The 13,883-nt window shown below is 43.2% G+C and overlaps 1 protein-coding gene across 1 annotated transcript in view; it reads left to right on the top strand.

Annotated features, from left to right (window-relative positions):
• The window catches only part of WDFY1 (WD repeat and FYVE domain containing 1), a 41,880-nt gene extending 36,744 nt beyond the window's left edge, over positions 1–5,136 (top strand). The window contains exons 11-12 of the mRNA XM_080670344.1: positions 1,059–1,167; positions 1,886–5,136. Coding sequence (XP_080526470.1) covers positions 1,059–1,167; positions 1,886–1,945 — 169 coding nt within the window. The 3' untranslated portion in view covers positions 1,946–5,136. The remainder of the gene's footprint in view (positions 1–1,058; positions 1,168–1,885) is intronic.
• Positions 5,137–13,883: the final 8,747 nt, after the last annotated feature.

The raw sequence follows: 13,883 nt of genomic DNA, 5'->3' as shown, positions 1-13,883 counted from the left end.
GCCATGTGCACACTGACACAGTGGCTAGCTGGTTCTCTCCAAAAGCATTGAATGCTCTCATTTTTGCTCACCTGTGTGTGGAAATTTAATTACTGGGAAAATTCTAGACACCAATGGTTTTTTCCCCCACCAAGATCTGACCTAGCAATCAGTTCTTAACTATTTGTGTTCAGACATTTCTGTCTGTTCCCCATTCTGTCCTGACACAGGCAGTTCCACTAGGGCAGAACCATCATTTTTGTTCCCTTCCCACTGAGTCATCTTTGAAAGTAGTAGATGGGCAAACCTTGGCAGAGGCCGGAGTTGGAAAGCCAGTGGGCACCATTGGTGTTGGTCGGTGAGTGCTGCTCCCTGGGCACCAGAGAGGTCTGGGAGCCCGCAGCCGTCTCGTGCCCACACTGTGTGATCTCATGCAGGCAGTTTCTCTTCTACATGAAAGGCTCTAAAAGTACAGTTGACCCTTGAACAATGTGGGGATTTGAGGTGCTGAACCCCTGGCAATTGAAAACCCACAAATAACTTTTGACTCCCTCAAAAACCTAACTACTAGTAGCTTACCGCTGACCAGAAGCCATACTAATAACATAAACAGTTGTTTAACGCATATTTTGTAAGTTAATATGTATTATATACTGTATTCTTAAAACAAAGTAAGCTAGAGCAGTGGTCGACAAACTGCGGCTTGCGAGCCACATGTGGCTTTTTGGCCCCTTGAGTGTGGCTCTTTCACAAAATACCACGGCCTGGGCAAGTCTATTTTGAGGAAGTGGCGTTAGAAGAAGTTTTCAATCGTTGTACTGTTGATATTTGGCTCTGTTGACTAATGAGTTTGCCGACCACTGAGCTAGAGAAAATGCTATTAAGAAAAGTATAGGAAGAGAAAATACATTATGGTACTGTACGTATTTATTGAAAAAAATTTGCATATTAGTGGGCCTGTGCATCATACCCATGTTGTTCAAGAGCAGCTGTATTTCCTTTCTGTTGCTAAGAAAACGTGTCCCTCAGCTCTAGGTACAGTCAGGTGACTTCTAAATGGTCCCTTTTCTCTTTGTTAGTCGGACTTCTCTAGCAACCTTTCATGAAGGAAAACATAACATCTCCCATATGTCCATGGACGTTGCCAGGGGACTGATGGTGACCTGTGGGACCGATCGCGTTGTAAAGGTAACCTGCATAATTGTCCCAATTAGATCTCAGCATAGATTGCTCCCTCATCATGCTACGAGTGAGCATGACATTTCCAGTGCAGCCTCACTTTCTGATTGGCAACATCGTCTCCCCTTTTCATAAGCAACCTATAGCCATTTGAAGATCCGCAGTAACAAACTGCATGCCTGTGAGTTTCCACGCCCTTGGCCTTGGCGCTTCCCAAGGCATTTCCCTTTGCCTGGCACCCCCGTCGCCATCTGGCTGGGTGAGCCCAGGGTTTCCCCTCCCCAGCTGATCCCATGGCTGACCCTTTGCTGGAGCCATTCCTTCCCGTGCTGGTTTCCTTCCATCCTGGGCAGAAGGCTTCTGGTTGTTAGAAACAACCATACTTTTTTTTTTTTTTTTTTTCATGAATTCCCACTAACACAGAAACTGAAAATAACTGTTTTATACTTAGTACCACTCTTGAGTTGTGAAACTCTGACATATATTATTTCATAATAAGATATAGTAGAACATCATCATGATGTAATTTTCAGGTGTCTAGATACTACTGAAAAGCTTTCATCACGTTTAGTGTTTTATCACTGTTGGGGTCAGGAGGCAGTTTTGCACTGAAAGGAGAATGAGCTCCTCTGGCCCTTTTCCAGTTCCACGCCTGTTTGTGTCAGCGTTGGCTCTCACGGGCAGACCACGTGACCAGTGCTGCCTCCCGGCACCTTCTCTCTTGCAGATATGGGACATGACGCCCGTGGTGGGCTGCAGCCTGGCGACCGGCTTCTCTCCACACTGACCCGGGTCTGCACCTTCCCAGCGGCAGCCTGTACAAGCACCACCCTTCCCTGTGGTGCCACAGTCACCGTCACGTGGACGGACAGTAGCCTCCTAAACACAGATCAACACTTTTCAAAGGAAAAAAATGTAAAGATGTGTTTTGGGGCATTTGTGGACCTATCTATGGTTCCCGAGGAATGGAATCCCTCCAGCCAAACTTCCTCACGAACAGTGAGCTGATGTGGACAAGATTAATCTAGAAAATAGAGTTTTAGAGAAAGAAATATTGAACTTAAGAGTTGATGCCTAGAACGTTCTTACAACAGCTGCGAATACACACACACACACTTCCCTTGACCTGCTGGGCCTCCGGGCCCTGTGGCTGCTGTGGGAGCAGGAGTGGGACAGGGAGGACGCTCTCTTGAGGGGACATAGAGGAGCTTAAGATCCCAGAGACTCCTCATGTGCTGGCAGGATGTGCACCTGCTTTACACTTAGTTATTGACAAATGCATTAGAGACATTTGTTCTCTTCAGTGCCATCTGCACCTAGTATTTGGCTCACTTCACTTGTTTGTCCTGCAGGACAATAAGCCATGGGCGAACCTCACGGTTGTTGTGAGTGGCTTGTGAAATTCCTCTATTAACCAAGGCAGTCCAAGTTCTTCCCTCCCCTCACACATGCTCTGAGGACAAAATGTTTTTGTGTTGCCATTACCATGGGAGTCACACAACTGCCCGACTGTTTGTCATTGCAGTTAGTAACAACTGCTGGAAAACCCAGCTACCAGCCTGCGTGTGGTGGGAATGATCATTCTGTTCCATGGAACAGCACAGCCCTCGTAACAGACACTTTCTCTTTCTAGTTCAAGGTGAGCCCCATAATATTGTGGCAATTAATATACACCTCAGACAAGAACTCCGAAACAACTTGTAGTCATTGTAACTTATATTAAATATTCCATAGAAGGAAGCTGGGAACCCAGAGCAGTAATTGTTAACCAGGTCCTTTGCAGCAATTCCACCTTGTAAATTGCTTTCGCAACAACTTGCAAAATCTGTTGTATCAAATGGTGTTTGAAAGGGTTTTGGCCACTTAGTACCAGAAGGGGGAAGAGGTGGGAGAAGGGGTACCTACTTTTAATATTCAGATATTTATTGTTTGTTTTTAGCAATAACACATGTATCTATTACTTTATGGCTATGGAAGTGAATGGAGAGAGTCCTACTTTTTTTAAGGATAAATTTAAAAATAGCACAATTATTTTTGTTAGTCTGACTGATGGATATGGATAAAGGCTCACTACTGTGTTACTCTGTTGGGTTCGTATGAAGACCACATGTTATTCTACATGATACAAGTAAGGGACTTACCCTGTTTCTAACAGCAGCTAAGAGGAACTATAACATTTGACAGGCAGATAAGCTGAAATGTCAAATGGCAAAGGGACACAAATGCTACAGGAAAGGGATGGGGTCAGGCACATCCTGTTTTAAAATGATCTGCAATGAAAGTTGACTTGGCCTCAGAAATAAGACCGAAGGGTGTGTTGCTCCTTGTAATTTTTGTATTATATCACCTGAAAAAGACGTTTTCTCTAAAAACTTTCCCTAGGCTTTCTGCAAAATGTACATTACTAATATAATCTGGAAGGAAAACGGAGTGATGCTAACTTCTAAATGGCATCATTGACTGTTGACTTGTGTTCAGTTAGGGTTCAGCCCCACAAAGGTGCTATCCTGGGGATTTTATGAAGTCCTAAAAGGAAAATAGAATGTGATCAATTCTTTTCCACAATGAAGAGCACTGAACTGTGGTTCCGTTTTTCTTTATTCTGTAAAATGTGACTTTAAATGTCTATGGTAGACTGAGTAGAACATCACAGCTGCTGAGAATATGCCATAGCTTTCAAATTTCTTTTTATTTTATAGAATTTTTTAATGAAGAACCCCAATGCTCCATAGAGACTAAGATTGTGATAGTGCCTCCTAAGGGATTAAGCCAATAAATAAATCAAGGGGGAAATGCATATTTAAGGAAGAATTACAGTGTGGTATTGGGAAAGGAAAGGAGATGTTTCTGTATTGTTTTCTCTCCACCTGAGCCTGTTACCATTTTTCTGTATGAAAGCACACATGGTAGCCTTGTCTTGTCTCTGTCACAAACTAAGTAGCAAATGAAGGCATATTTTCTATAGAGGTGGGCAAAAATTATTTTCTCAATTTTACTGACTGGGCACATAAGGATAGTACACCTAGGCTTATAGTTATTGCCTTACTTTGACTTGTGTTCATCTTAACCGGATCACTTAAGATAGTTCTTCAAGTAATGTTTACTGGTTTTTCCATTCCTGGATACTCACGCTCATTTGTACAAACAGGGGTTAAGAAGTACAGAATGTTAGAGAAGATCCTTATGCTTAGCCCTAGTATGTAGAGGACATGAAAATGCCAATTCTTCATTTTAAACATGTTTTTAAATTGCCCTTTATTAGTGCAGGTGATGGAAATATCCCTATAGCAATAGGTGGAAACATTCATTTCATTGTAAATATCTGTTTGCCATGTCTTAGTCTTGTCCTGCTCCTGGTGGATATAAACAAACATATTGCTCTAGAAGGTGTCACTTTGTCCTCTCTGTACAGAATTCAGTTTCAAAATGTGTTCATGTCCACATTTTTAAGTTGAAACTGGCCCAAGTATGTAATAAACTCGATAGTGGCTCACACCCAAGGAGCTATTTTCTAAGATCAGTTTTTTTAAAATTAGTTTCTACTTCCATTACTGAATTTGGTGTCCCTTAAAATGTAAGAAACCAGTTACTATTAATAAACCATCTGCTCATTATAAATGTGAGGCTTAACAAATAAGTAAGACATGCTATATTTATTCATTGTGAGCAGATTACTGAATGCACACTATATTTTCTGCAGTTTATTATACAGTAACTCTTTAAGTTGAAGTTTAATTGTGCGACAAATTTGCATTAGAATGTACCATTTAAAGTTTTTTCTCTATAGCCTTTTTGACTGGGGAGGCAGGGCAATGTTGATTAGTACATTTTATCCCTGTACTAGCTATGTTTCTATAAGATATGGTGCCCTACGGATCCCAGAGAGCTAGAAAACTTTGTCCTTTGCTCCTATTTGTGGGTTCTGTTTTTGTGGGTTTTTTGAGAAAATGTGTACAATAAAATATTCCTTGCTTGTTACTCTGTTGCTTAATTTAGCTTTTGTTGTTTGATCTGGACACAGGGCAATAATAGTAGCTGCCACATGTTTAGCACCCTCGATGTGCTGCGTGCTCTGCCGACTTTATGTTATTCAATCTTGTCAACACTTCAGCCAGTCATTATTGTCCCCATTCACAGATGAGAAAACCAAGAAGGTCCTGTCTGTCTTTCTGTCTGACTTGAAGCACACACCTTCTTCATACCACCTGCCTTAATGTGCTAGTGTGTATGTGTTACGTAAGGGAGGCAGGTGGTGGTGTCTCTTTTGGAGTTTGTGAAGCCCTGGGGTCAGGTGGCTCAGCACGTCCAGGCTCTCAGCCTGCACTGAGCTATGAAGAGACACCAGATCTGTGCCCCAATCTCTCCCTCACCGCTGTTTTGTCAATAAACACGGTGATTCTGACCTAGAAGAAGTGATTCTTGGCTTACCTCATAACAGGTTGATTTGGAAACCAGAATGGCCGTTTACTACGCTATTAAAGAGATAAACTTTATTTTTTCTCATCCTCAAAATAATATGTTTATTACAATAAAAAGAAACTGAAAATAAAAAATATAAAAAAGATTTTTTGAAAACCTGGTGGCACTGATAGGTGGCTTTTGTGATGACATAACTCCAATCATTTCATTTCCCATGCATTCTAAAGAGCAGTGAGCCTTAATCTGTATTTTATGACACTCACTATTTTACATCACTTTATAACTGTTACGAAATTTCTTTTAGAAAGTGAATTTTATTTTTATCTGAACTAGATTAACATTAATGCACAGAAAAGAATATAGAGTCATCCCAAAATCAAGCTAATTATTTGAAATAACTTGAGAAATCACTCTTCTAAAGTATGCCTGTTAAACTTGTAACACTCTTTTTTTTTTAATTTAATAAATCTTTATTGTTCAGATTATTACAATTGTTTCTCCTTTTCCCACCCATAGCTCCCCTCCACCCGGTTCCCACCCCACCCTCTGCCCTTACCTCCCCCCCACCACTGTCTTCATCCATAGGTGTACGATTTTTGTCCAGTCTCTTCCTGCACCCCCCATACCCTTTCCCCCTGAGAATTACCAGTCCGCTCCCTTTCTACGCCCCTAATTCTATTATATTCACCAGTTTATTTTGTTCCTCAGATTTTTAATTCACTTGATTTTTAGGTTCACTTGTTGATAGATATGTATTTGTTGTTCATAATTTTTATCTTTACTTTTTTCTTCTTCCTCTTCTTAAAGAATACCTTTCAGCATTTCATATAATACTGGTTTGGTGGTGATGAACTCCTTTAGCTTTTTCTTATCTGTGAAGCTCTTTATCTGACCTTCCATTCTGAATGATAACTTTGCTGGGTAGAGTAATCTTGGTTGTAGGTTCTTGCTTTTCATCACTTTGAATATTTCTTGCCACTCCCGTCTGGCCTGCATAGTTTCTGTTGAGAAATCAGCTGACAATCATATGGGTGCTCCCTTGTAGGTAATTAACTGTTTTTCTCTTGCTGCTTTTAATATTCTCTCTCTGTCTTTTTCCCTTGGCATTTTAATTATGATGTGTCTTGGTGTGGTCCTCTTTGGATTCCTCTTGTTTGGGGTTCTGTGCACTTCCTGGACTTGTAAGTCTATTTCTTTCACCAGATAGGGGAAGTTTTCAGTCATTATTTCTTCAAATAGGTTTTCAGTATCTTGCTCTCTGTCTTCTTCTGGCACCCCCATAATTCTGATATTGGTACACTTGAAGTTGTCCCAGAGGCTCCTTACACTACCTCCAAATTTTTGGATTCTTTTTTCTTTTTGCTTTTCCGATTGAGTGTTTTTTGCATCTTTGTTTTTCAAATCTTTGACTTGATTCTTGCATTCCTCTAGTCTGCTGTTGGGTCTCTGTATAATATTTTTTATTTCAATCAGTGTATGTTTAATTTCTAGTTGGTCTTTTTTCATATCCTCGAGGGTCTCACTAAATTTATCGGCCTTTTCTAGGATATTCTTGAAAAGCCTTATAACCGTGGGTTTGAATTCTATATCCAGTCGTTTGTTTTTCTCCATTTCTTTCATTTGTGATTTGTTTCTTTGCCTTCGCATTTTTGCTGCTTCCCTGAGTTGGTAGGGTAGCTTTGTGTGCTAGGTTTCCTATATGGCCCAGTGAGTCGGCCTCCCTAGTTACCTGAGGTGGATACTCTTGGTGCACCCCTTTGTGGACTGTGTGTACAGCCTTGTTGTAGTTAAGTCTTGATTGTTGTTGGTATCACTGGGAGGAATTGACCTCCAGGCCAGGTGGCTGTGAGGATCAGCTGTGTCTACGCTGGGAGAACTTCTGTGCTGGAGACAGCCTTATAGGATTAGACTTGCAAAATTGCAAAAGCCTCTGTGCTCAGCTTGGATGGGGCGGAGTCTTAGAGCGGAGCAGACCGTCTTGGCTTCCTGTCAGCCCTGCCCTTGCACGCACGTCTCCAGACCTCTGCCTTCCGCGACTCCCCTGAGTTTCCGCCTGACAGTCCAGATTCCCCCTGTAAGAGCGTGGGTCCCCAGGGGCTCGCCCAGAACTAGAGTTCAGTGCAGTCAGAGGCTTCCGACTCCCTTCCGCTAGGGAATGCCTGCGGCAACTTCCGCATTCAGCTTTCTCTGCGAGCAAGCACGTGCATGCGCCTCCAGACCCGCTGCGGCTCCCCCGGGTCTCTGAGTCTCCGTGTACCTTTCTCTCTACCTGACAGTCCAGACTCACCCTGTATGAGCCTGGGTCCATGGGGTTTCACCCGGAACTGGGTTTCAGTGCAGTTGGAACTGGGGTTCAGTGCATTCGGGGGCTTCCTTCCCCCTCCCACCAGAGAAAGTCAGCCAGGCACTCAGCAGCCCTTCCTCTCTGTGCGCGTGTCTCCGTACCTCAGCCCTTCGCCGCTCCTCTGATTCTCCGTGAGCTTTTCTCTTTCCTTCTAGTTGTAGAATTTCCACTCAACCAGCCTTTCTGTGGTTCTGGATGATGTCCGTTCTGTCTTTTAGTTGTAGTTTTGAAATTGTTGTGCAAGGCAGCAGTTTAGGTGCTTACCTATGCCGCCATCTTGGTTTCTCCTAAACTTGTAACACTCTTACTGGTAAGAAACTATTACCTAAATCTAACTTCATAACAGGGATTGTCATCTATTCCTATAATATTAAAGAATAACCAATAAATAGCCGGTAGACTCTACCATGAAAATCAAATCCAACTAATAAAGTCACAAAACAGTCATATGATTTTAATATTTCAGAATTATAGGTATCATTCCCTTATTAAATAAATGTGATATTAAGTTTTGGTAAGAGAATGGAAAACAATCAGATATTTCTATAGCTGTGAATTCTCTCAATTAATTCTGTGATGACAAGATTTGCCTCATTGCAGTTTGTTGAATTCAAGATACCTTAAGCCATAGACAGGAAAATTGAATTTGGACAATTGCAAGTTTATGTAAACCATTCTTCTGGACCCACTACTGTGATTTGACTCACATCATGAGACTTGACAGATGCATGGTAACGACCTGCTAACCAGCTCGGGTTCCAGCCTGAAGCTCTGTAAGGCAGGGACCAGCCTCTATGTCTATATCCTCAATGCCCTTCACACAAGACCTGCTCAGTCCTTAAAGGCTTCATTAGCCCTTTGATTCCCTAAATCTTTTCTGTGTTTCATTTATTCAACAGATTGGAGAGCACACCCATCCTTTGACAATGTCACATAAGGCTGGATATGCAAAAATGTTGTGTTATGTGCACTTCATTAAGCTGTTACCTTGAGTTAGAGAAACTCATTGGGGAGCAACTTCTATAAATAAGTAGGAACATCTGGTTGAATTAACCCCATGCGGTACTAAAAAGAGGAAGAAAGGGAGAGGTAAAAGCATATGGCCAAACCAAAATTTGTTCACTTCTGGATTTACTTGTGTAAAAATAATTCTTTACACAAGTAATGTGGGGCTTTATTTCCAAGTTATTAATGTACTTTTGCATTTCTTGTATTTTAAGGTCAGATATGACCTCTTACATCTCTTGCTTCAGTAGTCACATCTGTTAATGTATCAAATGAATCCCAGGTTGCAAGCTGAAAACATAAGCAAGCTAGCCTTGGCACAAGCCTACCTTCAAATGTATTCCAGAACACTTGTCACCATTCGACTACTATTAACCGTGGTCCAGTCCTTCCACTGTCAACTGGATTGTTCTAGTAGCCTCCTAACCAGTCTTCCTGAGCCTGCCTCTGCCCTTCCAGCCGGATCTCAACACACAACTCAGATCATGCCATTTCTGTATACAACCCTCACGGCTCCCATCCCAGTGGAAGCCCAAGTTCTAGAAAGGTACCTTTTCCTGACATCTATGATGCTCTCCTTGCTTACTCCTGTCTAACCACACTTCTTGTTTTCCTCCCATAGTTGGCACTAATCAAATAATGATGCTTGTATGTGTACAATTTGGCTGCTATGTGCCTAAATGAAAAGGAACTCGCGAACTTTCTTAGGAAATGAAACCATTTGTTGTGGCTGTCCCTTCCCCTGTCACTTCTACCCATCTTATTCCACCTGACAAACTACCGCTACAGTTTCCAGAGACAGGTTATAGAGGATAAGTACACGAGGGACATGATGAGAGGTTTCTTGCTTTTCTAAAACATCAGCTGCTAGTTCTGAGTCTCCAATCATCATAAGACTTTAAGACGACTCCACTTTAGTGGGTATGTTGGTTTTGAAATGTTTCTGCAAATTCTTATACTGTGTTATTGTTTTCTTCCCTTGAGTCTGGGCCAATCTTAGTGACTCACTAATAGAATGTGGCAGAGTGAGAAGTGACACTGTGCGACCTTGGAGGTTAGATCAGAAAGAAAATGCTATGCAGCTTCCACCCGGTTGTCCATGGGGAACCAATTCCCTCTGAGACCACAGGAGTCCTGATGAAGTAGAGATGGGACCTGCTTTGGAGAAGTGGATGGAGAAGATGAGAGTGCTGTGTGGACATGCCGCTTGAGGCAAAGCTCACTTTTGGGTGGAGAGTTGAGGTATGTTGTCTAGCGGCCAGGGGTGGGCAAACTTTTTGACTCGAGGGCCACAATGGGTTCTTAAACTGGACCGGAGAGCCGGAACAAAAGCGTGGATGGAGTGTTTGTGTGAACTAATATAAATTCAAAGTAAAGGAGCGGAGGGGAGAGCAAGAGAACCGGATAGAACAGCCGGATCCGGCCCGCGGGCCGTAGTTTGCCCACGGCTGGCTAGCCCATCCTGAGTTCCTGGTTCACGGGCTAAGAAGAACATAGAGGTTTTCACAAAAGGTCGATACTGGACAGTACCACACAAGGTCCACTGGCCCAGACCCTAGGGCACTTGTTACCAGTTAAAGAAGGAACTGGTGAAGTCTGAACGAGCATGGTTGAGGCTGTGGGTGAGACTCACTCTTCAAGAGCGGCCAATAGTGCTCTGTAGACACGGAGGAGAAAACCTCCCAGGGGCCTGGGATAGAGCTGCTGGCCGAGAATCACTTAGGATTCAGAAAAAAAAGGGAAGGTGCTAGAGGACTCTGGAGCAGAGGGCTATTTCTCAGTGGGGTCTGAAGTGAGTTTTATTTTCACTCATTAAAACATTTATACGACATTGATTCATTCAACATGTATGCATTGAGCACATACTCTGCAGCAGCTGTGGGGTGGGGGGCATTGGAGGGCGGCCAAGAGCCCAGGCTGTAGAGCTGGCCGCCTGGACTGGAATCCCTTTTAGGAGCTGTGTGGTCTCAGACCAGTTATTACTCTGCCTACCTTACAGACACTAATTATAAGGAAATCCCATGCCAGATTTCTTTAAGTGCAAGGTAGGGAGAATAATTGCCTCCAGGGAGTGTTGTAATGAAGATTAAAAGAGTTAATGCATATAAAGTGTTTTAAACACTGCCTGCCATATACTCAATACCCAGTAAATGTGAGCTATTTTGATGTGCCAGAGTGGGCCAGGACATCAGAAATTCAAAGACTAATAAGTCTCAGGGACTTCAAGGTATTCAGAGGCCCTCATTCCCCACAGGTAAAGTCTGTGTACCCTCGTCAAGGCAAAGATAGTGTCAGACCTGGTTCCCAGTCCTACTGGATGAGGTGGTGTCTGATAGCCCAAGTTGCACCCATGGTTTCATGTCTGAATCTTTGTTCTCTGGTTTCTGATTGGCCCTTGTCACTCATGCCCTATCTTTTGGGGACAGAAACCACAGTGCAATGGTAGCTGCACCAGCCTGAGAGCCACGCGTGGGGCTGCCAGCGACTTAGATAAGTTGCAACGGTGACTCTGTCAAGCCTGTGAAGTTGGGTGAAAATTTCGAAAGTTACATGTTTAAAGTAGCTAAAAAGTGACTAAGAGAGCACTGAATCTAATCCCTTACCTCTTCCATGACCTTGAGACCTAGTGAAGGTCAGTGACTGGACCACCAAAGTCAAAGGCAAGACTAGAACCCCGATCTCCAATTCTCATCACAGGCTCCTGGGCTTTTAGAATTGAAAAGAACCCAGGGCAGTACACAGTCCAAACTTCTGTTTTTACCAATGAGAACACTAAGGCTCGGTGGTTGAAAGACAGTTCATTGCTGGCCCTACTTCTTAGGTCCACCGAATTGAACTGACATTCTTTTTTAAGTCGTACTTGGGAAGGTGGAGACCAATTAGAGGAAAAATAAAGTTCCTAAGAATGGGCCGAGTGCATAAAGGATGTTTTCCCACTTACCTTTAATTTTCTTTAGATAGAGAGAAAAAAGGTTCATACTGGTAGCTGTTCCTCAAAATGAACACAGGGTGTCACCATGGTCATGCCTTATTCTGAAATTAGTTCAGTCTTCTGGTCTTTGAAAGCCTTACTACAGACTCTCAAGACTGTTAGCATCTAGTCCTTAAGTCTGGCAAGGAGAGACAAGGGTATTTACTTCTCTGAGAGCTTCATTTTACCAGAAATCAAACTCGAAGCTAACATGCAAGCTCTCATTTTGCCTGGAGGTGTAGATTTGATGCAAGAGGACTAGCTAGGCAAATGTTCAATGGTTACAAAATGGAAAATGAAATGAGAAATGGGGAACATTCCCAATAACAACATCCAAGAAAAATAATTTTCTGTGTTGCACAGAAGGGCTCAGGTAAGCGAATACCTCCACTGCCAAGGCCCGAGATAGGTGATGTCATTTAAAAAGGGATTCAGAGAGGGGAGAGGGGATTGTGGAATAAGCATTCTGTTCATGATTCTTTAATCGTGGGGCCAGTAAGATGTGGGTGCCATTTTGCACAGAAGGCTAAAAGCAGTTCTTTTTAAAAATAAAACCCCAGATTCTTAGAGCCCACAAAGCCTGCCTCACTTGGGACGAGATCGTGGATTGTTCCTCTCCCTCCTGTGCTCCAGCCCCACCTGCCTTCCTTAGGGCCTCCAAGCACTCACCCGTCCTCTCCCATCCCCTTCACCTGGCTGCTTTCCTTTCAGCCTTCCTCAGAGTTTCGCCCTTTATTCCCTGTTGGTGTAGCTTCTCATTGTTCTCTATCACTGATCCCTGGTTCAGCCATCATAGAACTCATCACAATTTCCAAGTATACTGTTTTTGTTGATGTACTGGTCTACTATACACTAAATTATACACTCATGTAGGGCAGGGTACTATGCACCCAGAACAGTGCCCAGCACATAGTAGGTACTTAATACAGAATTGCCAAATATGTGGTACTTGTGAATAAGGAAGTGTCTCTGGAGTCTTCATAAACTGTGGGTTCTCCAGTCATTTATGTTAAAAACTGGGGGATAGGTGCCCTAGCTTTGGGGTTCTCTACCTAAGTAGTCCTGAGGGGGAGCTTCTTAGTAGGCAGCTTTGGGACTGAACCAAATTGAAAATAAACTGACTTTGGGGCCTGTGGAGAGTGTGTGGTTGCCAGGGGCAGAGAGGGAGAACTCAGAACTTGAACTCTTCTACTTTTCTTGAGGAGGACACAGTCCGAACAAGAGCTTTGATTTGTAGCAGTATAGGATATTCGCTCACCCATCCAAGAAAGAGGCTCACAAACTGTAGTATCAAAGGATGGTTGACCTCTATTAAGAGCATGCTATGTACCAGGCACCATATGAAACACTTTGCAGGTATTAAGATTGTGGTTAATTCTCACACAGAAAAACTATGAATTGCATAGTAATATCTCCATTATAAATGAGGAAACTGAGGCACAGAGACGTTACACAATCAGTCCAAGGGTGCAGAGCTAAGCAGTGGTGAGGCCAGGACTAAAATTGAAGCCTTGTGGGAGAATCTGAGCACACAGCTACCTCGCTATCAGCATTTCTCTGGGCAGGGCTGGGCTCGGTATCTTGAGCCTGTTCCCTTCGTGATTCTGTGCACACCAAAGTCTGAAGTCCACTGGCTCCAGTGAGAGGGGCCAGAGTTCTCATGGCCTCAGCAGGACTCTCCTCACAGGTGTTTGAGTTTTCCCATCTATCAGTGGGGCCCTGACTGTGTCCAGGGTAGTGACTCATCAGGCTAGAGGTGGAAGTATGAATGCTGAGTGCAAGACAAGAAACTCGTCAGACTCTTGCTCACAATGCTAAAAGGCTTGGCTAGAATAATACAGCCAAGTGCTTTGGGAATGAAGAGGACAAGAATAAAGGAAAGCTCAAAGTCTGGGTAAAGCATGCTGGTGGCTGAAAGATAACTGTAGTGAAAAGGTAATGGACTTCGGAGCCAAGGTCGCCCAAACCTGAATCCCAGCTCTGCAT

The sequence above is a fragment of the Plecotus auritus genome (assembly GCF_963455305.1).
Source record: "Plecotus auritus genome assembly, chromosome: 5".
Lineage (NCBI taxonomy): Eukaryota > Metazoa > Chordata > Mammalia > Chiroptera > Vespertilionidae > Plecotus > Plecotus auritus.
The sequence above is the reverse complement of the archived record's forward strand: the minus strand, read 5'-3'. Positions and strand labels throughout refer to the sequence as shown.